The sequence below is a fragment of the Carassius carassius genome, chromosome 5 (assembly GCF_963082965.1).
Source record: "Carassius carassius chromosome 5, fCarCar2.1, whole genome shotgun sequence".
In the NCBI taxonomy this organism is placed as follows: domain Eukaryota; kingdom Metazoa; phylum Chordata; class Actinopteri; order Cypriniformes; family Cyprinidae; genus Carassius; species Carassius carassius.
Genome location: NC_081759.1, coordinates 21,380,458 through 21,406,626, shown reverse-complemented (window position 1 = coordinate 21,406,626; position 26,169 = coordinate 21,380,458). Strand labels below are relative to the sequence as shown.

General features: G+C 35.4%; 1 protein-coding gene across 2 annotated transcripts in view; it reads left to right on the top strand.

Moving 5' to 3' along the window:
* msh3 (mutS homolog 3 (E. coli)) overlaps positions 1-26,169 on the top strand; it is a 49,608-nt gene that overhangs the window by 1,676 nt on the left and 21,763 nt on the right. For both annotated transcript variants that reach the window (XM_059550128.1, XM_059550127.1), the window contains exons 4-15: positions 386-583; positions 1,275-1,391; positions 1,937-2,054; positions 2,294-2,427; positions 2,511-2,677; positions 13,256-13,386; positions 14,804-14,912; positions 16,055-16,139; positions 17,923-18,032; positions 20,541-20,673; positions 25,461-25,648; positions 25,781-25,949. In XM_059550128.1, the coding sequence (XP_059406111.1) occupies positions 386-583; positions 1,275-1,391; positions 1,937-2,054; positions 2,294-2,427; positions 2,511-2,677; positions 13,256-13,386; positions 14,804-14,912; positions 16,055-16,139; positions 17,923-18,032; positions 20,541-20,673; positions 25,461-25,648; positions 25,781-25,949 (1,659 nt within the window). The remainder of the gene's footprint in view (positions 1-385; positions 584-1,274; positions 1,392-1,936; positions 2,055-2,293; positions 2,428-2,510; positions 2,678-13,255; positions 13,387-14,803; positions 14,913-16,054; positions 16,140-17,922; positions 18,033-20,540; positions 20,674-25,460; positions 25,649-25,780; positions 25,950-26,169) is intronic.

Below are 26,169 nucleotides of genomic sequence, written 5' to 3'. Positions count from 1 at the left end.
CCTGACAATTTTCAAGTGACAGCTGAAAACTTGAAACTACTTAGCTTCATCGTAGTAAAAAAAAAAAAAAAAACATCTTTATTTATTCCTTCTTTTTCTAGCTTGTACTTAATCGAACAATGTCTAAAACTTGGTTTTACAAGCACTTCCTGTGTCTGTTTTCCTCTTTAAGAAGAATCACTTTATGTATCCTCCATTTGTAAGTCACTTTGGATAAAAGCGTCTGCAAAATGACTAAATGTGAAAAATAATGCGTTTATTAAAAAAATGAATCATGAACATATGTTAGACTCAACCCCATAAACTTAACACAGCTGATCTCATTCTCAGTGTTGGCCAAAATGGGCATTATAGCTGCTGATGTTTTTACTTTATCTGTTTTCAGGAGTTTTCCTTTGTTCAGTTTGCTAAGAATACTGTGATCAAAAAGAGTTCAGAAGAGCCTGGTGTTCCCAACAGGAGAACCAAGACCATATACACTCCTCTAGAGGAGCAGTTCATGGAGATAAAAAAACAGCATGCAGACACTGTGCTTTGCGTTGAGTGTGGCTACAAGTACAGGTTCTTCGGTGAGGATGCAGAGGTAAGAACTAGTGCAGCAGACAGTGGTGGTAAATTATCCATTTAAAGGGTTAGTCTTGCCACAAATCAATTCATCAACCTCATGTTGTTCCAAATCCATAAGACTTTTGCTCCTGTTTGAAACATTTATAAATATTTAACCTAATATTTGTTTGACTTAAGGTACTTTATAACAAACACTTGTCTTATCCAAAAAAAAGAAAGAAAAATACTATCACTGCCTCAGCATAAAATCATTATGCATTAGATTTTGAATCTTCCTCAAAATACTTTAATTAGACTTTAAAAAAAAATATATATTTTTTTATTCTTATTCACTATTCATCAAAAAGATTTTACTGCTTTACAAAGCAAAAATGTATATATTTTTAAAGAAACCTGAAAAACTCTGTCCCCTCAATGAAAGGCTTACAAAATGTTCATAAAGAGAAAGTAAAAGTAATCCACATGAATTGAGCAGTTTAATACAAAGAAACATGATTGATTTAAATAATGAACAGATCACATAGATAGACGTACAGAAATAGAGCTCATCAAATATAGTAAACAGAAGCTCATATGAATTTTAAAATGACAATTTACATTTGAAGTAAACTATCCCTTTAATGCAATGACGTCGTCCTGTTGGCATAAATGATCATTTTAGACTATGAGAGACTTACTCATGTGCATTTTATTTCTTATTTTTTTAGATCGCTGCAAAGGAGCTCAATATCACTTGTCACCTGGACCATAACTTCATGACGGCCAGCATCCCTACTCATCGCCTATTCGTGCATGTTCGGCGACTGGTCTCTCAGGGCTATAAGGTCACTGATGTTGTGTAAATTACAATATGCTGCAAATTTGTAACACATACACCTGTATAGCTACAAGAACACAAACATTCCAAATATTAAAAATAAAAAGATTGCAATGTGAAAGATTATTATTGTGTACGCCCACTCCTGCTTCACCTCAGGGGGCTTTGGCTGTATCCTCTCTGGAGAAGCATTCAGTCTTTGCTCTTGCAGAATCTGCCTTGGATGCAAGCGAAATCGGCTTTTAAAGAGAATGGGATATGAGACTCTGATTGGTTTATTGCAGATTATGCAAAAAACACACCCATGGCTCATTAAGATATTAGCTACAACTCTTTTGGACCATGTGCCTGGCACGCTAACTGTTTTTTTTCTGTTGTTAAACTAAAAAAAGTGGATTCGGACACGCCATGCGCTTCAGACCATGCACTTAGATTGTTAAAAGGCCGTTATTGCTGTTTTGTTGGTTTTGATTGCTTCTATTGTCCTCATTTGTAAGTCACTTTGGATAAAAGAGTCTGCTATGAATGACTAAATGTAAATGTCATTCTTAGGTAGGTGTAGTCAAGCAGACTGAAACTACAGCCATCAAGGCCTCCGGTGCCAACAAGAGTTCTCTGTTCACACGGCAACTACATGCACTTTACACCAAATCCACGCTTGTGGGAGAAGGTATTGTTTGTGCTCTTACTCCGTAGATTCATTACTATTATTCTTTTGAGATTGATTTCAATTGGTTTCTCAATTTCATTACTCAGTTGGATGGGAAAGATTTTTCAAGGCATTCAGTTCTTAAAAAAAAAAAAAAAACGTAGTGAGCCCAAACTTTTGAAGGGAAGTGTATCTATTTACGAAATGACCACAATAGTACAGAGCCTGCAATGAATGATTTGAAAATGCCTTTTTCTCAGATGTGAATCCTCTGCTAAAGCTGGGAGATTTGGAGCAAGCTGAAGATGTGGTGCAGGACAGTGGCAACAACTATTTAATGTGTGTGAGCGAGAGCTTTGATAAACAGAGCAAGGAGCTCACTGTAGGGATGGTGGTAGGTCATTGTTTTAATACTGAGTGTTTTAGCTGCTTAAAGAAATCCCATATTACTATAACTTTTAATGATCACTACTTCAGGTGGTCCAGCCGAGCATTGGGGACCTGATGGTGGACTGTTTCAAAGATAACGTGTCCCATTCAGAGCTGGAATCAAGGGTACTGAAAATACAACCCGTAGAGATCCTGGTGCCTTCGGACCTTTCACAAGCGACTGAGAGGTTATTACGCAACATTGCTCTGTCCAGGTAAATATTCATTTTCTTATTGTGATGATTGTGAACTTGTTTGTGTGATGCTGCATTGTAGATGGTTTATAATAGGGCTGCAACAGCTAATTGTGTAACTGAAAATGAAAACAACCAACAACTCATTTTATTATTGATGACTTATGTCTGAATGCAGTGCACAAAAACTTCAGTCACATGATTTTACAGCAGTGAGAACCTGAAAAATATTGGAGGACACAGAGTGAGCCGTCGTGGAAAAAGTGCTACCTAACTACACAAAACATGAGAATTCTTTATTAAATGCTTCAAACATACTTGTAAGCATATCGCTTAATGAGCAGAGGCGGACTTTACATTACTTGAGTAAAACAGATACCCCTTGCTAAATTTTAATCAAGTACAAGTAAAAGTACTACAGTCAGATGTCTACTTAAGTAAAAGTACTGAAGTAGTTGTTTTTAAAAGTACTTGAGTACAAGAGTACATTTTCTAAATATTGCATTACTACTGCCACAGTGCTTACATTTATGTACAGAAACGTCCTATGTGGAGTTATGAAAATAATGAAAAAGCATCTTTTTCCATGTTGCTTTATTTAACATTTCTCACTTGCCCACAAGGCAATAGCATAATGGCAACGCTCTGACAAACCTCTTCTAGAGTTTTAATGGATTTTTGGCACCCACATTTGAACCTGACTGTGTTAAACACACCACATACACAAGAACATCAAAGCAAATGCTCAGCTTATATTAATGTGTAATATCAGAAAAGAAAATTCAGCTAACAATTGTGTGTACTGTACATATGAGGTTCTCTGTTTTTTTCATCAATCAAATCAATAAACCTAAATCAGCAAAGAAGGCAATATAGCAATGTTCTGACAACACTTCTGAACCTGACCGTGTTATACATGCAGTATAGAGCAAAGAAGAAAAAATAATAATGATTAGAGAAAATCAGCTAATCAGCTGTGTTTAGGTCAGTGTACAAAGAAGGAAAAATAAAATTCAGCTCATTTGAGTGACAGTTTTAAGCCCCTTCCTCTCACATTGACATACAGGCAAAGGCAGGAGAAAATACTTTCAGCTGAATAACACCATTCTCACACACACAATCTATGTGTGACAACTCTGTGTGTGTGTGTGTACTGTACTTCAATTCAATCAAATGTCATGTCAAAGTCTTTGGTGGAAAGCTGAAGGTGATTGCTGATAGGCTGTCCCAATCAGTGGCGCCTGCACAATCCAATCAAGTTTGAGAGGGAAACAACAAATTGAGGGTTTCCAATATATTTCTTTTTGCCTTTTTTTTTTTTTTTTTTTTTTTTTTAACGGTACTTACGGTTATGGATAGAAATTTAGTGGAGTAAAGAGTACAATATTTGCCTCTCAAATGTACTTGAAAAAAAAAAGTCATGAGTACTCACCAAAAATGATACTCGAGTAAAGTACAGATCCCTCAAAATTGTACTAAAGTACTGTACTCAAGTAAATGTACTCCGTTACTGTTCGCCTTTGTTAATGAGGCATGAGCTGTCAGGTACTCAGGGAATGTGTGTTCCTGCATTTTAATTTTAACACTTAGTTTGTGCTTCTGTTTTACTTGATCATTTTAAAATACAGATTTAAATGGCCTTTCAGCATTAAAAGAACCAATGAGCTGTTTTTATATATTGTTACGCTTTTTTTAACATTGAAAGAATGCATTAATTGAACGCATTAATGCATTAATTGATCAAAGAATAATCATTAGGTGCAGCCCTACTTTATTATAATTTGTGTTCCAAACTATAGCGATTGCTTAAAGGATTTCTCAGTCCTTGAAATCCATACCAAAAATGCAACTTCGCTAATAATTAAAATCTTCTGTCATGAAGAAAGTCTTCTCTCAATGCCTTCAAATCGTTTTGAATTTATAATATGTCTTCAGTTGTGAATGGAGCAATATAACTCATAGTGACTAGAAATTGTTGACTGTCACCACTAGATGTCAGTAAATCACCTCATAACTGACATCATGTTTCATTGCGCAGAACCTGATTTTACCAAGTGAGACATGTTCCTGGGACAACATCTTTGTTGTCCCTGGAACAACATTGTGATTAACCAATCAGATTTGAAGAACCAGTTCATAGATTTTGTGAAGTTTATGCTTAAAATCACTGTTTGGTTCTTGTACATCAGTAGGGATATGGTCAAGAATAATTTTTTGGAGTAAAATGTTGTTCCAGGGTCAACAAAATATGTTGACCCTGGAACACGTCTAACTCAGCAAAATCAGCACGTGCTTTCATTGCCTGTGAGAATATTCAAAATTATGAAAATACATATTTTGTTCTTTTTTTTTTTTTTTAAGTCATGTTGTTCACCTGAGCAGCACTGTCAAGTGTGTTGAAGCATGTAGGCTAATAGCTAAGCCACAGAAATCCATCTTCTATATTTTTATGTACACACATCAAGTTCAAATATGCATATACACAGACTGTTAACAACGTGTATGTTCCACTCTACACAATCAAGTGCACTCTCTGCTCCTGTTTTTCAGTGCCACAGTAGGATACCTCAAATTGAGAAGAATTCCATGAGGGGATGCTTCCTCTTAATTTAACTCAAACCTCTTTTAAAGACCCAGCCAGACTTTTTTTTTGCTGTCTCAGTGCCTGTGGACATACAGTACAGACCAAAAGTTTGGACACACCTTCTCATTCAAAGAGTTTTCTTTATTTTCATGGCTATGAAAATTGTAGAGTCACACTGAAGGCATCAAGGTCTATTTGACCAAGAAGGAGAGTGATGGGGTGCTGCGCCAGATGACCTGGCCTCCACAGTCACCGGACCTGAACCCAATCGAGATGGTTTAGGGGTGAGCTGGACTGCAGACAGAAGGCAAAAGGGCCAACAAGTGCTAAGCATCTCTCGGGGAACTCCTTCAAGACTGTTGGAAGACCATTTCAGGAGACTACCTCTTGAAGCTCATCAAGAGAATGCCAAGAGTGTGCAAAGCAGTAATCAAAGCAAAAGGTGGCTCCTTTGAAGAACCTAGAATATGACATATTTTCAGTTGTTTCACACTTTTTTGCTATGTATATAATTCCACATGTGTTAATTAATAGTTTTGATGCCTTCAGTGTGAATCTACAATTTTCATAGTCATGAAAATAAAGAAAACTCTTTGAATGAGAAGGTGTGTCCAAACTTTTGGTCTGTAGGGCTGCACGATGTGTCGTTTAAGCATCGATATCGCGATGTACGAATACACGATAGTCACATCGCAGGATGTGCGATGTAGGTTGTCGTAGTTGATCCGTTATTCATTAACTGTATGGGCCAGCTGCTCCCCGGCCCTTGGCTAATGTGATTCGCGGATTAATTGCACAGCTTAACCATCATAGAGTGAAAGTTTTGACAGGGCAGAAAGAGAGAGAGAGAGAGAGCGCGCGCGCGCGCGTGAGAGAGAGAGCGACAGGGAGAGAGAGGGAGAGAGAGACCGTCTTCAAACAACACGAGCGCTGTCTTGCTCTCTCTCCCTCGCGCATCAATTGACACGAAGGTGTCGATGTTTAAATCATTGAAAATGAGACTGTAAATGAGCTCACCCCATTTTTGTTTGTAAGAATTTTTTTTATTAGATTTCATCTCGCAATATATATCGCAGAAAAATAAAATATCGCAATGTCATTTTTTCCCAATATCGTGCCGCCCTAGTCTTTACTGTATGTAGACAAGGTTGCTCAACATAACGAAGTAGAATGGATGGTATTCATTAGGGCTGAGCTGGTGCTTCATCACTCAGTTGATATGTCTGCGTTAAAGTGCTCAACACAGCTTTTAACTGATACAGGATAGTGTTTTTTTTTTTGTGGTTTTGCTGTAAAAAAAATGCTTCAGAATAACCCAGGTGTTGGTAAGTTATCTAGTTCTAGCACTGGGGCACAAGTTTGTGCACTCTCAGTACTGGGTTGCTTCAAGAAGGGTATCCGGCATTAAATCTGTGCCAAATTATCTGTGGATAATTCCATTGTGGCGACCTCTAATTGGAACAGCTGAAGGAGAGAGAGAGAGAAAGAGAATGTATGGTATTGATATGTAGATTTAATTATTTCTCTATTTCAGAGAAAGTATATAGCGTATATCTAGATCACAAATAATTTGATTAAAAATCATTTCAAAACTCAGTAAAACTGTGTGTGCATCTGAGACTGCTTTACAGCTTTTCCATTGGCTGACCCAACCACGTTTCTCCTTAAATAAGTCCTGGAGCACTAAGAACTAATGTGTTACTTTATTTTCCTTGGATTTCGCAAATGAAGACAAATCCACATCTACGCACAAATTTTTCATAATTTTAAAAGCAGTCAGAAACACACATTGGCCTCACTTTAGACTGATGAACATGTCATGATGGTCCTTTATTCAGACAGCTCTTATTACACTAAATTTTATTTTCACATGTAGGATGAGCAAGTTGGCTGAAGGCAGAAATAATACCTGCAAACCCAAGAGAGCCACATACTGAATACTTACTGGCTGCCTGAAAATATTCATTTTTTTTTTCTTCTTGTGATTGTTATAGTCTGGAATCGCAGGTAAAATTTCTTTGACCAATCAGGGTCCTATTTTTTCACCCTGGTGATCAGGCCATCCAGAGTTCCTCTGGAACACATCTGAGAACAGCTGGTTTTCACTCCTTGTCCACCTCAGCCAGTTTCTTGCTAATTTTCTGTGATTTCACTCTTTGGAAGAAATTTTCCATACATTTCCATAAGAGATCCATACTTGAGCACAAAGTAGGTCTGTTACTGATTATTTTGGTAATCTGTTGATTATCCTGACCTTTAATCAAGTAATCAGATATATATTTTTTCTGGTAATAAAAATGGACATTAGTGAACAGTAGACTTTAAAATGACTTAAAATATAGATATAACAGCGATGAAACAATAATGATTGGTTCAAATTAAATATCAAAACAAAGAATCATGTGGTTTTATTAAACAAAACCGTTAAAATAAATTATGTAATAAAACAATATATTCGTAGCTTATATATTATGTATTATATCAAATGCACTTTACAGTGTAATCAAGTGTAAAAGCAGTTTAATTTCTTCAGCAAGAACATGGAGATCAAAACATCCTAACTCGGAGCAAGTGTTTAAACCTCTATTTTGAAATCGGAATGAACACTTAGCATATTTACAAAGGCAATGATATGTTCTCCTGAGTTGGTGTATGTTTATAAATGATTGACCTTATGGATATGATAGAATGGTGCGCATTGTTCCCAGATGAACGTTATAAGCATCTCAAACTCACACCATATGGTAAGATGGAGTTTGAGATGGTCCGTGCACGAAAGAGAATTGTTTGTGTGGAGCAGCATTTACTGTGAATTTAGGCAGTCTGAGATGCACGTAACCTACATGCATAAAGCACATATTAAACCTGCAGCACATATATTTAATTGCTTTGTGAACTGACAACAGCACATGCTTTATTCTGGTTTTTAAATGGTTTTAATTATTTTGTGCCGGCTTAAAAATGGTATAATAATGCTTTCCTTGGATTCTTGTACATGGAATATGCTCTCCAGGAGCAGGTTTGGCTATATGCCGTGGTATATGCTCTCCAGGAGCAGGATTGGCTACCTATGTTTTGGAGGAAATTTGCAAAAACCGGTCAGAAAAACATTGACTATGGCAGCCTGACATTTCCTTCAGAAGACATTTCCAGCAGATCCATTGAGGTGCAGTCCTCAAACTGCAAAAAGTGGTGGTTAAATGCAGACTGCACTTCAGTGATTGACGATATGGATATTGCTGCTTGTCAGATGAAGGCACTTTACCTGTTCTTTGTTAACAGCCTGTAACTGGGATAGAGGTAGATTGGTAAGATTGTGAAACATGAATTCTGTATTTACTAGTCCTGTATCCAGATATGCCTACTTCCCTTGAATATTGTATGCGTAAATATAGTATGTCTGAATTCAAACTACTACTTCCAGCAAGATTCCAATCCAATGGAATAATTTTTTTTTTTTTTTAGATTTATTTTTGGCATTTTTGCCTTTTTAATTTGGTAAGACAGTAGTTAGACAGGAAGCAATGTTGGAGAGATAGAGGGGAGACGGGACCAGGAAAGGTCTGCGGAATGCTGACCAGGACTCGGAACACAAGATGTCGACGTGCTGCCCATGACGTTATCGGCGCAGACTCAATGGACAATTTACTATCCCACGAAGCAACACTTCTGCAGACTTTAGTCTTGACTAGGGGAAGATAATAGATTAAACTAGTGAGGAGCACATGATCCAGGCAAGAATGCAGTCACCCCTTCAAACTCGATCTATATCTTTCTGTATTGTCCTATTTGTACTGCTGAAAATACTGCATCTTTGTGGTGTTTTCAGAAATTTTTTTTGAGAATCCCAACCAACCCAACATGGTGACACCAATTTTTGCAGTCCTGATTGGTGTATTTGTGCAGAAATGTCATACCTATTTCATACCTTTAATTGTCCTGATCACACTTACAGTCTCAACTCTTCTTTTCCTAATTATTGGCTTTTGGTCAGGTTCTCCCTGTCTTTGTCTTGTCTCCAGCTGCTACTTTTTTCTTTTCTTTTTTTGCCTCATTTTTCCTCCGTGTTTTATAACCAGATATGTCTGGCCTTGTGGTTCTTTGCTGTTCTTATCCTCCATCGCTCTGTCATAATTTTTCCATGAACGTAACCTCTAATATTGTATTAAAGGTGCTAGAAAATCTGGGAGGAAAAGAAGCATGAAGCAGAATTATATGTCAAAGTGTTTAAAGGTTAAAGCCTCTGACCTATTCACCTGAACAACTGTCAAGTCACTGCGTAGGCATTTATGTTTGCATATAAGCTTTAAAGGGCAATGTTGTTAGAAGACTTTTTGAAATGAAGTGTGTGAACTATGCAGGTTTGCATAAGTGCTGTCGGTGCCGGTGGTTTATGTTTGTTTTTATATGGAAGTAGGAAATTAATAGCATCTTATAAAGTGTTTTAAAGGGACCGTTACATCAAAATGAAAATTTTGTCATTAAAGGTACAATTTGTAAGATTTTTGCAGTAAAATATTCAAAAACCACTAGGCTAGTGTTATGTTATTTTGTCCAGCTGATTACTAACAATAGCTCCAATGTTTTCAACTATTGTAAATCATGAGAAAATTCCCATTCTAAACAGTGACACGGGGCAGTGCAGTCGCCTAACAAATGACGTTAGTTACCCTTTGTCACCGCCTTTACTGACGTAGAAATCACATGACAACAGTGTCGCGGACAAATGCGGAAGTAGCTTCGCGCAAACTTCAACTAGAAAGAGATGCCGATCTCGCTTGTGTTTTACTCGACAGGTGAGTTGTTTTGATTCGTATCTTTACAGAAAACATATGCTATTATAACAATCAACAAGATTAATATTATGGGGCGCCAAACGCGGGGCATAGCATCTCTAGACCTGCGCGAGGATGCGTCTGATCCATAGTCTGATCACGTCTTTGCATTGACTTTGTATGTAATCTACTCGCGCAAATCGTTGAACTCGCGTTAAATCCATGATTTATCTTTCCGTCTGGTTGATGGCCGTCAGCGGTTGGGTAAAAGACAGCAAATCCCATCATTCCACGCTCCTTCTTAGCGTCATCGAACCACGCGATTGTTATTGTTTTGGTAGTGCGCCCTCTCGTGGCAGGTCATACAACCTGTACCTTTAATTGCTCACCCTCATGTCGTTCTAAACCTGTAAGACCTTTGTTCATCTTCGGCACAGAAAGGTAACTACATTGTTATAATAATCCATGTGACAGTGGTAGTTCAACCTTAATTTTACAAAGCTTCGATAATTATTTTTGTGCACAAAGAAAACAAAAAGAATGACTTTTATTAAACAATTTCTTCTCTTCCATGTCAGACTTTGACAACATTCACAATAGTACTATGACACACAAGTCATTATTTTTGTTTCTTTGCGCACAAAAAGTATTCTTGTAGTTTTATAAAATTAAGGTTGAACCACTGAGGTCACATTGACTATTTTAATGATGTTCTTACTACCTTTCTTGGGCTTGTGGTAGTTGCGTTGCTGTCTATGCAGGGCCAGAAAGCTCTAGGATATCATCAAAAATGTCTTAATTTGTGTTGAAGATGAACGAATGTCTTATGGGTTTGGAACAATATGAGGGTGAGAAATTAATGATGCAATTAAAATTTTTGGATGAACTATCCCTTTAAAATCTGCACCCACTTCAGTCAACCTTCGTATTTTACTATTTCTAAAATATAGATTATGGGGGGCCAATTGATCATCATTGTTAAAATCTCACATTTGTTCTCCATTTTTCCATTCCATTCTTCATGTTTCTGTAAATACTATACCGCAGTACAGAATAATGTAAGGTATACTGGTTTCCACTGCCAACCATGTGCTGTGCACTTCAGTTCTCAGGGGTGTGATAGTGAGGGAGGGCCCATAGCAACTGTTGCCGAGTGGTTGCAGTGCTGTGGGTTAATGAGAGCCTCAGGGGAATTGCAGGTGGTGTGTTGAAGGTGCCACTGCCATCAATTTCTCCCAGTGTGAACTGGTTACTTGAAATGGATTCTGAATGCTCCTCTGCCATACAAATCAAACTGCATTAGTTTATTCATACACCACACAATCACACTGTATTACAGGATTTTGTCTGTTTATTCCTTAAAATAACTTGGCAAATTGCCTTAAGTTTTGATTATTTGGCTTTGATAGCCAATAAGGGTAATCAAGTTTCTACATTGTGGGTCAGAACTGGTCTTTGAATTAGTTACCTTTCAGGTAAAGCATCTGTTGGCTAGCAATAAACATTGAGATAAACACTGTTTAAAGTACAACCAGTACACATGTATGCAAATAATGTAATGCAAAGTTTTGACCCAATCTTTCATGATCATGTAAATTTTGTTACATTTTGTAACAATGAAGGATATGACATTTACCTTGAAGCATTTTTAAAGGGGTAGTTCACCCAAAAATGAACAAAAATTCATTATTTACCCACTTTCATGTCGTTCCAAACCTGTATCTGTTTCCTTATGTTGAACATAAAAAAAGATATTGTGAAGAATGCTGGTAATCAAACAGTTGATGGGCCCCATTGACTTCCATAATATTTCTTTCCTTGCTATGGAGGTCACTCCAACTGTTGGGTTCTTGAGAATTCTCCAAAATATCTTGTTTTCTGCTCAACATAAGAAATAAACAGATTTGGAATGACATGAGGCTGAGTAAATGATGACAAAATGTATTTATGGCAGTAATGCATACTGTAATTAGTTGAGAAACTGTCTAGAATATGTGAGTATTTGAATAAATTAATTTCTCACTGCAAGAGTATTTAAAACGAAGACAAAACAGTGATCAAAATGACCAAAGATATTGCCTTCTCTAAAGCATGTATATAAATCTTATTGTTAAGAAACAAGGCCATAGATATATTATGATCCAGCTACTTCTTGTGACTGTGTTTGCATTAGTTGTAATTTGTGGGAACAGTCACCCATGGGCACAATACTGTTTTAAATAAATTATTACTATTTGTTTTTTCCAGCAAGTCGATTACACCGTTGGGGAAGATAAAGCTGGCTGTACGCTTGCATAGGCCACATATGTTCATTGGTTACCCCAGCAACAGCACAGAGATACAAAGAAAACCTGCGTCCTTGAGATCTCTGTGGTGCTGAATGGTGGGGAAGCAAAAGTGAATGGACTGATGGTGAAGCGTGTGTGTGTGTGAGGCTAATATGCACCTTAAATCCACTGGTATTGAAGGCTTTAGCAAATGGAAAGAAAAAAAAAATAATTTATCTTTTTAATAATTTATATTATGTAACAAGAATGTTTAGTAATCCTAATTGGTAATTTTGCAAACATGTCAAGCTCGTAATTCATCCTAAAATCAAAACCTTTTTTTTTTGTCATTTTCTTTATAAATTGTGACATAACTGAAAAGTTAAGCATCCCTGCCTCAAATTTTCATCACTGTATTTATTTATTTATATATTTATTGTAGTTCTTAAGGTGGTTCTCATTACATTCTCATTATTGTAATATAGTTATTATTACAATTTCAGGAAGGAGACATTTGATCACATTTGAAGACATTTGTAATGTTACAAAAGATTCCTTTTACCAAAAAGCTTTTCTTTTGAACTTTTCTATTCATTAAAGAAACCCAAAATATGTGTCATGGCTCTGCAAAAATAAAAACGACTGTTTTTACACCTCACAATAATTAGAGATGTTTCTTGAGCAGCAAATTAGCATATTAGAATAATTTCCAAATGACCATGTTACACTAAAAACTGGAGTAATGACAGCTGAAAAATATATTTATATTTAATTACAGTTATAGTAAAACAGTAAACAGTGTAAACAGTAATTTTACTTTTCTTCTTTTTTTTTTTCTTTTTTTTTTTGGCGTGTTATATGGTACACAGAATATACAAAGTATGCAAGAACATTTTCCCATTTCTCCCAGAGTTTTTACCTGGTGCAGTTTACTGTTGTCCTGTGTGAACCTACTGTTTGTCTCCTCTTTCAGTGTTCAAGCAGATGACCGAATTCGCATTGAGAAACGAGAAAGCTCCATGTTTGAATACCCAGCTGCAATGAGAATTATCAGAGATTTCTACAGAGACACCCCTCATCCAGCTGTGGGAAACCAGGAAAAGGGTAAATGGCTTTATCTTTGACTCCTGTCTGTTTTTTGATGTCTGACCTCCAGTCATGATGAATTAATCATTGCCCTGATTTGAAAACTGATGTGAGGTCAGTGTGTTTAATTGAAAAATCCTTCCCTGTAGGCAGAAGGGTGACAGATCAATGTCTGCTGTCCTTAAGGCTGGACATGTGTAGGGCAAAGGATGGTGACTTTCCCTGGCAAGACGGTGACTAAATCACCTTTTTGTCTTGTTAGGGATCCATTAGTTGCACACAACAGACTCCCTCACCATCACTGAAAGTTTTCTCTGATGCTTCTTGCTTTGTATCTCAAATGCAGCTTGATGTCACGTACGTTGAAAAATGTTGTCAAGCAACAAGTCATTAGTCTAATTATTGTCCCCAAACACCTTCTGTCATGTTTATTGAAAATATGAATGTCACAAGCCACCAACGCTTCAATACCAAGTAGATTTGAAAATTAAAACAAAGTAACAGTCCAGTTTTTTCTACAGTATTTGTGAAAAACCAGCATGAACATGAATACAAAGTTAAACCTGTGCTGTTAACTCGAATTATTACTTGGGAAAGAATATCAGCAACATTTGCTGAATTAAGAAATAATTTAAGACTACATGCTTTTATTTTAATTTAATACATATTTTTATTGACATTGTGATGGTGATTTTCAGAAACATTAGATTATTAGATTAGTTGTGATGTCAAAATCGGTATATAGAAAGAATTCTGAATTTCAATGGTTTATATAGATTGCTTAAATATCGGTGTTGTGACAACCTTACACAGAGTGCTGAGTAAATCTCTTTGTTTTCAGATTTGTTATGAGAGTAGAAAATCTAGAAATCTTGACAAGGATACACCACTGTTTAAAAGATTTAAGTCTCTTATGCTCAACCAGGCTGATTTTACTTGATTTAAAATAAATTTAAAACAAATTTTGACAGATTTTACAATGAATATTTGTAAAATATTATTTCAATTTATTCCTGTGATGGAAATATACAGAAATTCCGAAATCTTGTTAGTATGCTGACTGGGTTCTCAGGAAACATTTATTAAACTCGATGTTGTGCTGCTTAATAGTGTTGTTTTCAGGATTATTTGATTAGTTGATCAATAGAAAGAACAGAAAAAAAACATAATTTATTTGAAATAGAAATTTAATAGAATTCTAATCAAATTAAGGCATATTTTCTGAATAGAAGTATTAATTTAATTAATTAATACTTATTGGCCCCAAAGTTTTGAATGGTAGTGTATATGGAAAGGCAGAAACTTTAAAAATCTTTAAGAAATGTGAACTGACACCGACTCAGTCTGTCCAATTGCACATTTATGCCAAAAGCACAAAACAGTATAATTAATGAATATAGTATGTTTTTACAAATTTTTCTCCCTTTCAAAATAGGTTCCTACTCCCTCTGTATGGGTCTGGAGAGCCCCATCATCTGCTGTCTTGGTCCTGTGATCCAGTATCTGACTGGGTTTAAGCTAGAGAAGATTTTGCTGTGTTCCAGGTACATTTATCAAGTTGCTCTGTGGTCTTGGGTGACGGGATGGGGGGCTTACGATATTAGACTTCGTAGCCTATAATAAAAAATAATGAATTTCAAACCTTAACTAAACACATTTTTATTCAAAGATCAACAGTCTGTCATTAGTCTTTAGTCTGCCACAAAAAACAACAACATTAAAATCATGAACTCAAATGTCATTGTAAAAAAAAAAAACAATGACTGTTGTAACAGTGCGTAAATCAGACCATTCTGTAACACTAACGCTAAGCGAACTGTCAATCACTCCTGTACGCGTCCATTACTGTCCACCTCGCAGCTGCAGCAACTTATGCTCTATTCATCAAGCTTTAAAACCAAAAGGAGACTAAAAGGTCGTATTGTCTTTGTGCATATAGATTAATTAGAAAAATTTATATCTAAATTCGTGCCTATCCGCCTACGGTATTTTTTCTAGAACTTAGAAAAAAGATGCTGCAGCCAATGAGCAGCCGGCGGGGAATGGTTGAAGGAGGATTCAACCTCCGCAGACAGTTTTTAATGTTTATCAGACAATAACTACTCAAGATTTTGCTTTAGTATAATTCTCGGGACAATTAGGGCCAGATTCAGGATTCGGGACAACTGTTTAGATTTCGGGACTGTCCCGAATTTCTTGGGACGTCTGGTCACCCTAATCCAGTGGCATAGCATGAACCTTTTAGGAGACAAACTTTTATTTTTCCTCCTCACCTTAAGTAGACACATCTCACACCTACTTCCATCAGGAACATAGGTATTAACAAGGGCCTTCGTTTATCCAAGAATAGCGTAGCAGCAGGAAACAGAGCCCAATCTAAATCATGATGCAAGCAGAGTGTCACCCCTGATGTATGAATGTTCAGAAACGTCCTGTAATTACAGACTGATTAAGCATGTTCTTTAAAGAAAAATAAGAGGCGTTGACCTCACTGACTTTCTCAAAGGGCCTTAATTAACATGCATCATTAACTGAAATAGGGGCTTGCTACCTAATAGTTTGTCATGACTGTGTATTGTTGCTAGTCTGACTTTTTTCAAAGATGTGAAATAGTGTAAAGATGTAATTATGAAGCTAGAGTTGTTTATGTGGAAAGCGCCTTTTGGTTGTGTTATGATGTTTGCAGCTCGTTCAAGCGGCTGTCGAGTGACACTGACCATATGCAGCTCAGTGCTGCTACCATGAAGAACCTGGAGATCCTTTGCAACCAGGTCAGTCAAACTGAGGAAAACATGGGTGATTGAGGTCGTACTGTTTACACCTAGTACTAACATCCATCTTGGGTGATGATCTGATGATCACTTGTGCTCAGCCATTAAACATTTACATAATACGTGTCTAAAGTGATTCTTCAGAGATCACTTGTGGTTGGATTTTGTTAAGGGAAGTGTCTACTTATTACTATGTGCATCTGTGTTCTGTGAAGTCTTGTTTCTGTACAAAAATCCAAGAAAACTTAATGTTTGTAAATAAGAAATACATTTCAGTTTCTGCATTTTAGATGCTAATTAAAATTAAATTTGATAAACAACGTGCGATCATGTGACTGTCAGATGTTCGTCTTCTGAAGCTCAAGATGCTGATCATCTGCAGCCACTAAATCTTTTCACTCGAATTATATTATGCTGAAAAATATTAATAAAAAAGTTAATTACAAGCATTTCTTGCTGGCAGGGCTTGAAAACCATAAAAAAATTAAATCGGTTCACTCCGAGCAGAATCTGGTTTTTTTTACGTTTCTGTTCTGCGTTCCTCTGATATTATTACCGTTCCGAAACCGGTTCGGGTGGAAGAAATACTGGTTAATAACGTTATTTTTAAAAAACAATATTAATAATAATAATATGCCTAATAATTATAATATAGCCTAATAATAATAAAGTATAGCATTTTCTTTACTCAAAAACAAAAGGAAAAAATAGAGATCTAACGCTTAGTCACAGCCAATAGGCTACAGCATCATCATCATCTCTAGATTTTGGCCAAATGTAGGCTAAGCTACTTAATTTTTTATTTTTTTATCAACACTTTAAAGACAAAGTATTTTTAAGATATTTAAAAATGTTTGCTGCATTGTTATATTAAATGGAACGATAAAATAACGTTATTAACAGGTTATCGGCCATTTCAAATCTTCGATTCTGTTCGGAACTATAAAATTTGATTTCGTTTCTGTTTCTGGTTCTGTTCCTGTTAAAATTTCGTTCGTTTCCGGTTTTCGTTTTTGTTCCTTGAACCGGTTTGGAGCCCTGCTTGCTGGTGGTCTCAGATTAAGAAGTCGTTGAACTAAATTCTAACTATTAAGTATATATGTAGCCAAATGGCTGATCAAGCTAAATGATTATAACTTTGACAAATAAAACCGTGTAGGATCAGTACAAATAGATTAAAAAATATTATTAAATATTGCTGTAACAATGACTATGGGGCTTCTGTGAGGTTCAAACCTATGTCCTTTTAACGAACTGCTCTTTTTTTTTTTGTGAGTTTTAATGATAGTGAGTTAAATGTCAGTATTAGGCAAATTACTAGGCAAGGCATATTTGGAGAACGAAATATCCATTTGACATTTTTTGTCAGACGTGGACTGCGGGTAGTCCAACTCAATTTCTGTAAAGATCATATAAAATTTGTTGGAGTATTATTACCAAAATCCTTTTTGTAGTAAAAGGTACATTTCTCTTGCTTATGTAGAAAGTATTTGTCCGTTACAGTGAACATCACATTTAAATAAAAACCCTGTTTAAGAAATGTAACTTTGCATTATGATATTACGACATACTTAATTTTACCTCTCAGCTTCACCCTACTTTTTATTTAGTATTAGGGTGTAAATATAACAACATAATGTCATTATGCCATTTTTCCTCTGCCTTGTGTCACAGACTGCCTGGATAATAACATGGACATTTGTGTTTTGTTAACCAAGTGATTTATCTATTGTCTAGGATGTTGGTTAGGATTTCTTAATGACTTCTTTTTCATTGCTGTCAGACCACAGGTTCAGTAAAAGGCAGTCTGCTGTGGGTTTTGGATCACACTCAAACTCCATTTGGGAAGAGACTGTTAAGAAAGTGGGTGAGCCAGCCGCTGAAGTCTGTGACGTGAGTCATGATTTAATTTTATTATTCAGTAATCACAGTGAGTTGAATGCTAGTATGGAAGATGCAGAGTGATTGTAATGTTGAATAGAAGTGGCATGCCCAGATCTTCACTACAGATAATATTGAGCTCTAAACTCTGAGCATTGGTTAATCCTAGTCCTAGAATATTTTGAAAACAGAGGAACTTTGCAGCCCTCTTTTCAGCCAGTGGTGGGATTACAATTTCGTTCTGGCTCATTTGAAAAATCTCCCATGGAATTTGGGAAAACACTACTGCATATAAAATGGATAACCTGCCATAAATGCAAGTTTTTAATCTGAGGTTTCTTCTTTTTGGTTATGACTCAAATTCAGTATTTATGTTTTATCTCCCAAAAATTAAATTGGCAAGGCACTGTCTATCTGATGCCATCTTCATATGCCTTTTAAAGGTTATGGGGGATTGTTTGGATCTGTTTGTGCTGTAATGCATGCTTACAAAAAATCAGATTATGTTTGTGGAGAAAAATAAATATATAAATATTTGATTCCATAACAGTTTAATCTTAAATCCACGTATTTTCCTGCCAAACCTCTTAACGGACATGTTGGGGAGCATTTTTAAACTGAGACTGTAATGCCATTGAATGTGATTTTTTTTTTTTTCATTTCAAATTAATGCTGTTCTTTCAAATGTCTATTTATCAAAAAAAAAAATCCTGAAATTAACCCCCCCCCCCCCCACAAAAGTATTAAGCTGTTGTCAGCAGAGAAAATAGAAAGATATGTTTCCTGAGCATCTAATTAGTATTTTAGATTGATTTCTGAAGAGTCATGTGACACTGAAGGCTGGAGTATTGACTGATGAAAATTAAGATTTGATCGAGAATAAATGGCTATTTAAAATATTTTAAATTAGAAAACCGTTATTTTAAACTGTATTGTACATGAAATCACTTCTCAAAAGATGCAGCAGTACTAACGAGACATGTCCAAAACAAAAAAATTACTTTGTTTTCAAACATTGTTTAAAATGCCTTTGGATAACACTGAAGTCCAGCGCACACTTTTGGTCATAGACTTGTCAACACAGTCTTTTTGTTTTAAAGGGATCATATGATGCAATTTCAAGTTTTCCTTTTTCTTTGGAGTGTTACAAGCTGTTTATGAATAGATAAGATCTCTAAAGTTGCAAAGACTAAAGTCTCAAACCCAAAGAGATATTCTTCATAAAAATTAAGACTCATTCACACCCTTCTAAAACGCCGCATTTAAACACGCCCCCACATGTCTACATCACTGTGTGGAAAGATTTGCATAACACCACCCAAATGTTCACACAAAGAAAGAATGCATAACTTTGATTCTTGCTGTGGTATTGTTGCTTCCATCATGTCGTGGAGACACTGTGTGTTTGGTCGTGAAAGCGAAACTACTTTGTTTGGTCTTCCAAAAGAGAACACAACTAGAAATCAGTGGCTAAGTTGTATTTACAACACTGTTCCAGAACAGTTTAAACTAAATATTCAGATGCGTGCAGCTCATTTTATAGAGGACTGTCTCCTGAACTTGGGAGAGTAGTCTACAATGCATCTGTGGCACAAAGGCTGTTTCTATAAAGTGGGACAATTACAATTTTGCAAGGACAGTCTGGTGCTTCTGACTCACAGCCTGTAAATACGTTTTCATACTTATGATTCAAACGCAGTGTAGAGTAGCGCTTGTTGTTTGTCATTTCTCTAATCACAAATGCAGACAAGGTTTTATGTTAACGCGGTGTGATACGCAATGTGTAAAAAGACAGTATAAGTCATTATAATCAATAATTATGTCCCGACTGGATGAAACCATTTCCTCGTTTGTAATGGGTTTTAATGGTTTGGTCTCATCGTGCTTTGAGACGACACCATAGTATGTTAAGTGCCGTAACATTTCCGTCAAATGCTAGAGGTATTCGGCAAATCACAACACACTGGATAGCTGGCCAATCAGAGCACACCTCGCTTTTCAGAACGATAAGCTTTATAAAAATCGGCGTGTTTTATAAAGGCATGGCATAGAGGAGCAACAATAATCTACATTATGTGAAAAATAATGTGTTTTTTGGACCTTAAACCTCATAAACACATCGCACTACACTAAATACACAAAATAATGTTCTTTTTAGCAACGTCACATGACCCCTTCAATATATGCTTTTATGAAGTAAACTGGCCATTCTTGCCTGTCAAGTTTAATAACCATTTTATAATTTATAGCCATTATTAAAATAAATATTTCTTTAAGTACTTTGGTGTAGTATTTTTGTACTGCATCACAGCTGTATTATACAGCAGAGAAGCATCTGCTGATAGTTACGATCCTGCTTCACTTAGGTGTGCTGTTTGATACAGGCCTTTTTTAGTTCTAGTGGTTTATCTGGTTTGTGTACAAATCATCGGTTTATACAGTTATTTTTAAATCCCTCTCTCTCTCTCTCTCTCTCTCTCTCTCTCTCTCTCTCTCTCTCTCTCTCTCTCTCTCTCTCAGTGATATCCAGGCTCGACAGGAGGCAGTAGCAGAAATGTTGTCTTCTGAGTACAGTGTCCTTCCCTCTCTCCGGTTTTTGCTAACTCGCCTACCTGACCTAGAGAGAGGACTTTGCAGTATCTACCACAAAAAAGTAAAGCCTGTTTTACCTAAGCAATCACTATCTGTTTGAAATCAAGTCTTATTGCACAGATCCACCAGGAATCCATGCCTTTTTCATTTGTAATTCAAAACTAGTTTGAATTAGAGTGAACAACAATATGTTTTAGACAATAGTGGCCATGGCGGCACTTAAAAGTGTCTGTCATGTTCTGTCTGAAAATGAAAACCTCTCAAGTCCAGAATATATTTTAGCTGATGGAAAGTTCTGTATTTTCCCTGTATTTTTCATTCCATTTGTTTCTGGAATCAGGCAGGAGGTTGAAGGGGAAGGTGCTTAATGGCGTGTTCTGTTGAACGGCTGTATTAGCATAATGACAAGAGTGGGAGCAGGAATGGGAATGATTATTGTTTTGTAGAGCCAGAAGGTCCTCATCAACCCTGCCTCACCTGCCTGTTTCTGTCATCTCATTGTCCTTCATTTATATAAACGCACATTCATCAAAATTTTTTTTTTTTTTTGAATTTATAAATCAAAACGTGTTAAGTTTATGGTTAGATTTGCCTAAATCTTTATCATTGGTAGGTTAGAAATCACTGAATATTCAGAATTTATTTTTTCTGTTGTTTTTCTGAATCTCAATTACCAGTGGTAGACTGCCAAAGTAGGACTTCCAACGTAAATTAAATGTATGTACTGTAAAAAGGGTCAAAGTTTTTGCCTACATGGGACTTTCACACTGTTTTTAATGAACACATAGAGTGGATATGTATTGCCTCATTATGTTTAGTTGGAATGACTAACGTTGAGCCTTTGGGAAATGGGCTTGATGTTAATAAACATACACAAGATCAAGTAGAGATTTAATTGGCTCCTTGGTGCTTACTGTCATCAAAATATGGAAATTACAGATTGCATGCGCACAAGTCATTGGCATAATGCATTGGTTTTCAACCTGTGGGCCACTGTCGCGGTGGTATTGCAGGTCGGCCGCCAATTACTATTAAAAGAAATAATAATATTGTTAATATATGTAAAAATGTCCAAGTCATAACATAATAACATCATTTCATACAATTAAATAACAGAAAATAAATATTAAACTGTTACTATGCTTCCACTATTCGAGCTCGATGATTGGTTTAAGAATAAACCATCAATTTATCTTAGATATTTTTGCTGCATATGCTACAGAACAACAAATGTAAACATGCATAAATGGCTGTCAACAGGGTCAACATAAATGGCTGTTGTTTTGAGAACAAAACAGACTGGGCATATGCCTAACTCCAGGTTCATACACTGTCTGTGATGTGCCTTTTTTCGAGACACCCCTCGCTGCAGACTGTAGTGCGGTGACGTCACGTACGTACGTCACGTATGTGTTTACCGCGCATGCGCTTGTAATTTGCATTGCGTGATTACGTTAGTTGTTTTCGCGTCGTGCGTGTATTAAAACGATGCGCATACTTAACAGAAAAATCTAATAAAATGTTAAAGTATTAAAGGACATTAAGGTGTAATAAAAGACAGTAAAAACAACCATGTTTAACCATGTTTCATTTGAGGTAAAATTATACGGAATTAAAGTTTATTCTGTAATATCTGTGTAGTTTCTTACTTACAATATATTAACATTATGTTGCACTTTACTTCACTATGTATATTGTAATATTACACTTTAATGGCACCTTATATTTCTTATTGAGCTAGTCAAAATTACAACAGATAAAGTACAGTCGTCGGCTCTAATAGTGCAGATGGTAAAACATGTGTTGTTCACAATTTGTTGCAATCGATCCGGGACCGAATCTGCAGTTTTTTTCTACCTTTTCAAAATTCAAATCACATCAGAAAAGCATTTATTTTAAATAAAAACGAAGGAAATAATCAAAATGTTGTGAGGGAGGGCTCTATTGTCCTAATATGGTGGCATCCATTTAATAATTTGAATTAAAATTATAATTTACACTCAGTAATTATTGCATACTGTTTTTTAATTTACTACAATACTGAGGTGCAAATAATTGCCACTATTTGCAATAAGTAATATAAATAGCAGAAAATCCTGCTAATTTAACATAGTATAAATAGAATCTATAGCCATTTGCACTAAGTGTAAATAGCCACTGCCTTTCTTATTTTAATCTTTCTTTTGCTATGGTTCTTGTTTATCTATTTTTTAACTATAAATTTGAACATTTTTCTTTTGCTTTGGCAATTCTGCATGTGAAACATTTAAGCCAATAAAGTAGTTTTAAGTTCAGTTGACTACATACAGTATATTTTCAGTGTCTGCATCCCATTTTATGCAAGGTGCCTCCAAAAAAACCAAACTGATGACAGTGATCTTTTTTTATTTATTTCAAAGAACAAAACAGAAAATATAATTGTATATACAAATATAGATTAAGACTAGACATGACACAAGAAAAAAAAAAAAATGAAATTCACCTCCATCACCTTCCAGTTCACGACACCTAATTTACATAAAAGAACAAACAATACTAAAGCAATATTAAATCATTTTGAAGAAAGGCAGAAGGAAAATATTTGAAATGTATTTTTAAATATATTATAGCATGGTGTTAGAAAAAGTGTTATTTGCTTTGTCTGTAAACTACCTAAGAGATTTAATTTATAACCAGCATTAACATCAACTAAATAAAGTTTGTTTGAAAATTTGAAAATTTTACAGTTGAGGGCTATACAGTCTGTCAGAGAAAGAAAAACAGATAATTACAGTACTCTAGCCACATGAAGTGGGTCTCTTCTCTGAATTTCTTCTCACTGACAATGTCCCCAAAAAGTCATATTAAGACATATGAAGGTCAATTTAAGAGGTAACACTTTACAATAAGATGTCATTGGTAAACACTAGTTAATGTATTAATTAACATGAACTAACAATGAACAATACATGTGTTACAGCATCTATTAATCTTTGATAATGTTAATGAAAAAGATTACAAATATGATATTTTTTTTTTTGCAATGCATGCAACCATCAATGGCATTACTTTAATAAAGTCTTTCTGCTCTATTTTAAGACATCTTTGATGGTTCATTTTAGTCGTAATAAGACTTTGAAAGACCAGCATTCGAATACTATATCATAAAACATGTCATAAATGTTTGAAATCGCACACATTTGCAATGACACTCTCTATGATTATGACCAAAGCATTCTTACAATTAGAAGCAATTTAAATGCAAATTTTTAAGAAAACAAAAGTAATATCTCATATCCACCATACCTTACGAACATCCGGAAGTGAATGAACCTGGATATGTGCATTAATGACAGTCAGTACGGCGCACAATCGTATTTACTCTACTGTATACGCACTGCGAACGGAGTAGGCCTACCTGTTAACCTGTATAATGTATAACAAATCTATTTCAACACCTGAGGCACCGCTACAATTAATGAGCTCTATGAACAATGCATGGCAAAAAAGAAAAAAAAAAGTCCCTGAACACGGGCCATAAGTCTATACATTTTGTTACACCTTTACTATAGTGATTATTTTGACTTATGTGTGTTTTAGAGAAGTTAAAATTTTTTGATAAAGCTCTACTTGGTTTTGGAAATATTCTCTTGGAAATATGTTTCAAATTTATCCTGAATGCATTTATGACTGTAAAGCATATCTGTGTGTGTCAAAATCGTGTTTAAAATCGAAATCGCAAAATTGATCAAAGAAATTGTGATGTTTTTTTTTTTTTGGTCCATATCGCACAGCCCTAGTTCATTCAATAAATATAGTTAACAATCTAGCTTCTGAGTACTAAGTTATTAACCCAACAACAGTGGGGTCAGTTAAATTTTTTGCAGTGGGCCGCGAAAACATATGTGTTTGGTTGTGTGGGCCGCGAGCTGAAAAAGGTTGGGAACCACTGGAATAATGATTAATGATGCCCAGCACTAAGTTACAACTAAGCATTTCATATTTTTTCTGGTAATCAATATATATTTTTAGTGCTGTCAAACGATCGTGATTAATCGAATCCAAAATAAAAGTTTTTGTTGACATTAATATACGTGGTGTGTACTGTTTATTATTATTTTGTATATATAAATACAAACGCGTGCATGTATATATTTAATAAAAGTATATTATTTTTATATAACATATCTATTTTTAAATACAGTAATATAAATTATATGAATATAAATATGCATGTAAATACATGTAAATATTAAAAAATATATATACTATGTGTGTGCTTTTATGTATACATAATAAATATACACATTACACACACAATTATTATGTAAACAAAAACTTATTTTAGATGCCATTAATCATGATTAATCAATAAAGAATTTGAACAATAGAGAATTTGTTAATTATTCTGTCTTTATATTTTTAAAAAAATCTTTATACTTTATATCTTCAAAAATGACTCTATTATATAGATTTTACGTTGTGATTCCTTGTAAGCCAGACTGCTGTAGTAATCATATCGTGAAATCTAATTTAATGAAATGTAATCTTTTGAAATAAGCATTGCAGCTTTCATATTATCTTATTACTTTAAAGCCCAAACACATCATTTATTGAAACTAATCTTTTTTTTTTTTACAACGTTGAATGCATTTAAACCCATGCATGCATGACCACCCACGTTTACAAGTTAGCACTGATTGTTTTCTAAACCTGTCACAGTGTTTTGAAGAGCTTACAAAGAGGCTGTTAATTGAACCTGGGGGGGGAAGTAGAAAGATATAAAATTGATATGACCCCTCCTTGACAATACAATGTGTTCTTGGCTATATGTTTTCCTGTTAATTTTGAAACCTTCTGTCTTGTTAGTGCTCTACTCAGGAATTTTACCTCATCACCAGCACTCTCTCTCGCCTAAGTGCTGAGCTTCAAGCCCTCATGCCTGCCATCCAATCACAGCTCAGCTCTGCCCTTCTAAAAAATCTCCTACTGGACACACCTCAGCTTCTAAGCCCCGCCCACAACTTCTTAAAAGTATTGGATGAGAAAGCTGCAAAGTTAGTTATATCTTTAAAGATTTTGACTTAACAAATATTCATACTTGCCTTTTTCCAAATCCCTACATAATATATATATATATTCTCTATGTAGCTTTTGTGGTAAAATCTCTCTCAAACTAATCTTTTTAGGACAGGTAATAAGACCGAGATGTTTGTGGATCTGACGGACTTCCCAGTGATTCGAAACAGAAAAGAGGAAATCCAGAGTGTCCTATCAGACATAATGGAGCATCGGCGAGAGATTCGCCTGGTGTTAAAAAACCCTTCATTGGACTACACCACAGTGTCTGGCCAGCAGGTAATAAGCGTCAAGGATCTCTTCTTCTGATGAGTTTCAGGAACTGAGCACCGAAGCTATTTTAACAAGCTATTGGTATTTTCCACAGACATGCTACACATTGTTTTGCGTTAAAGCCACAAGTGCCTTGTTGTTGATGTGAAAATTGTTCAAATTTGTCAAGCTTAACTGTCAACCCTGTTACTTTTAAGTTATTTTAATAAAAAAAATTGTAAGTCTT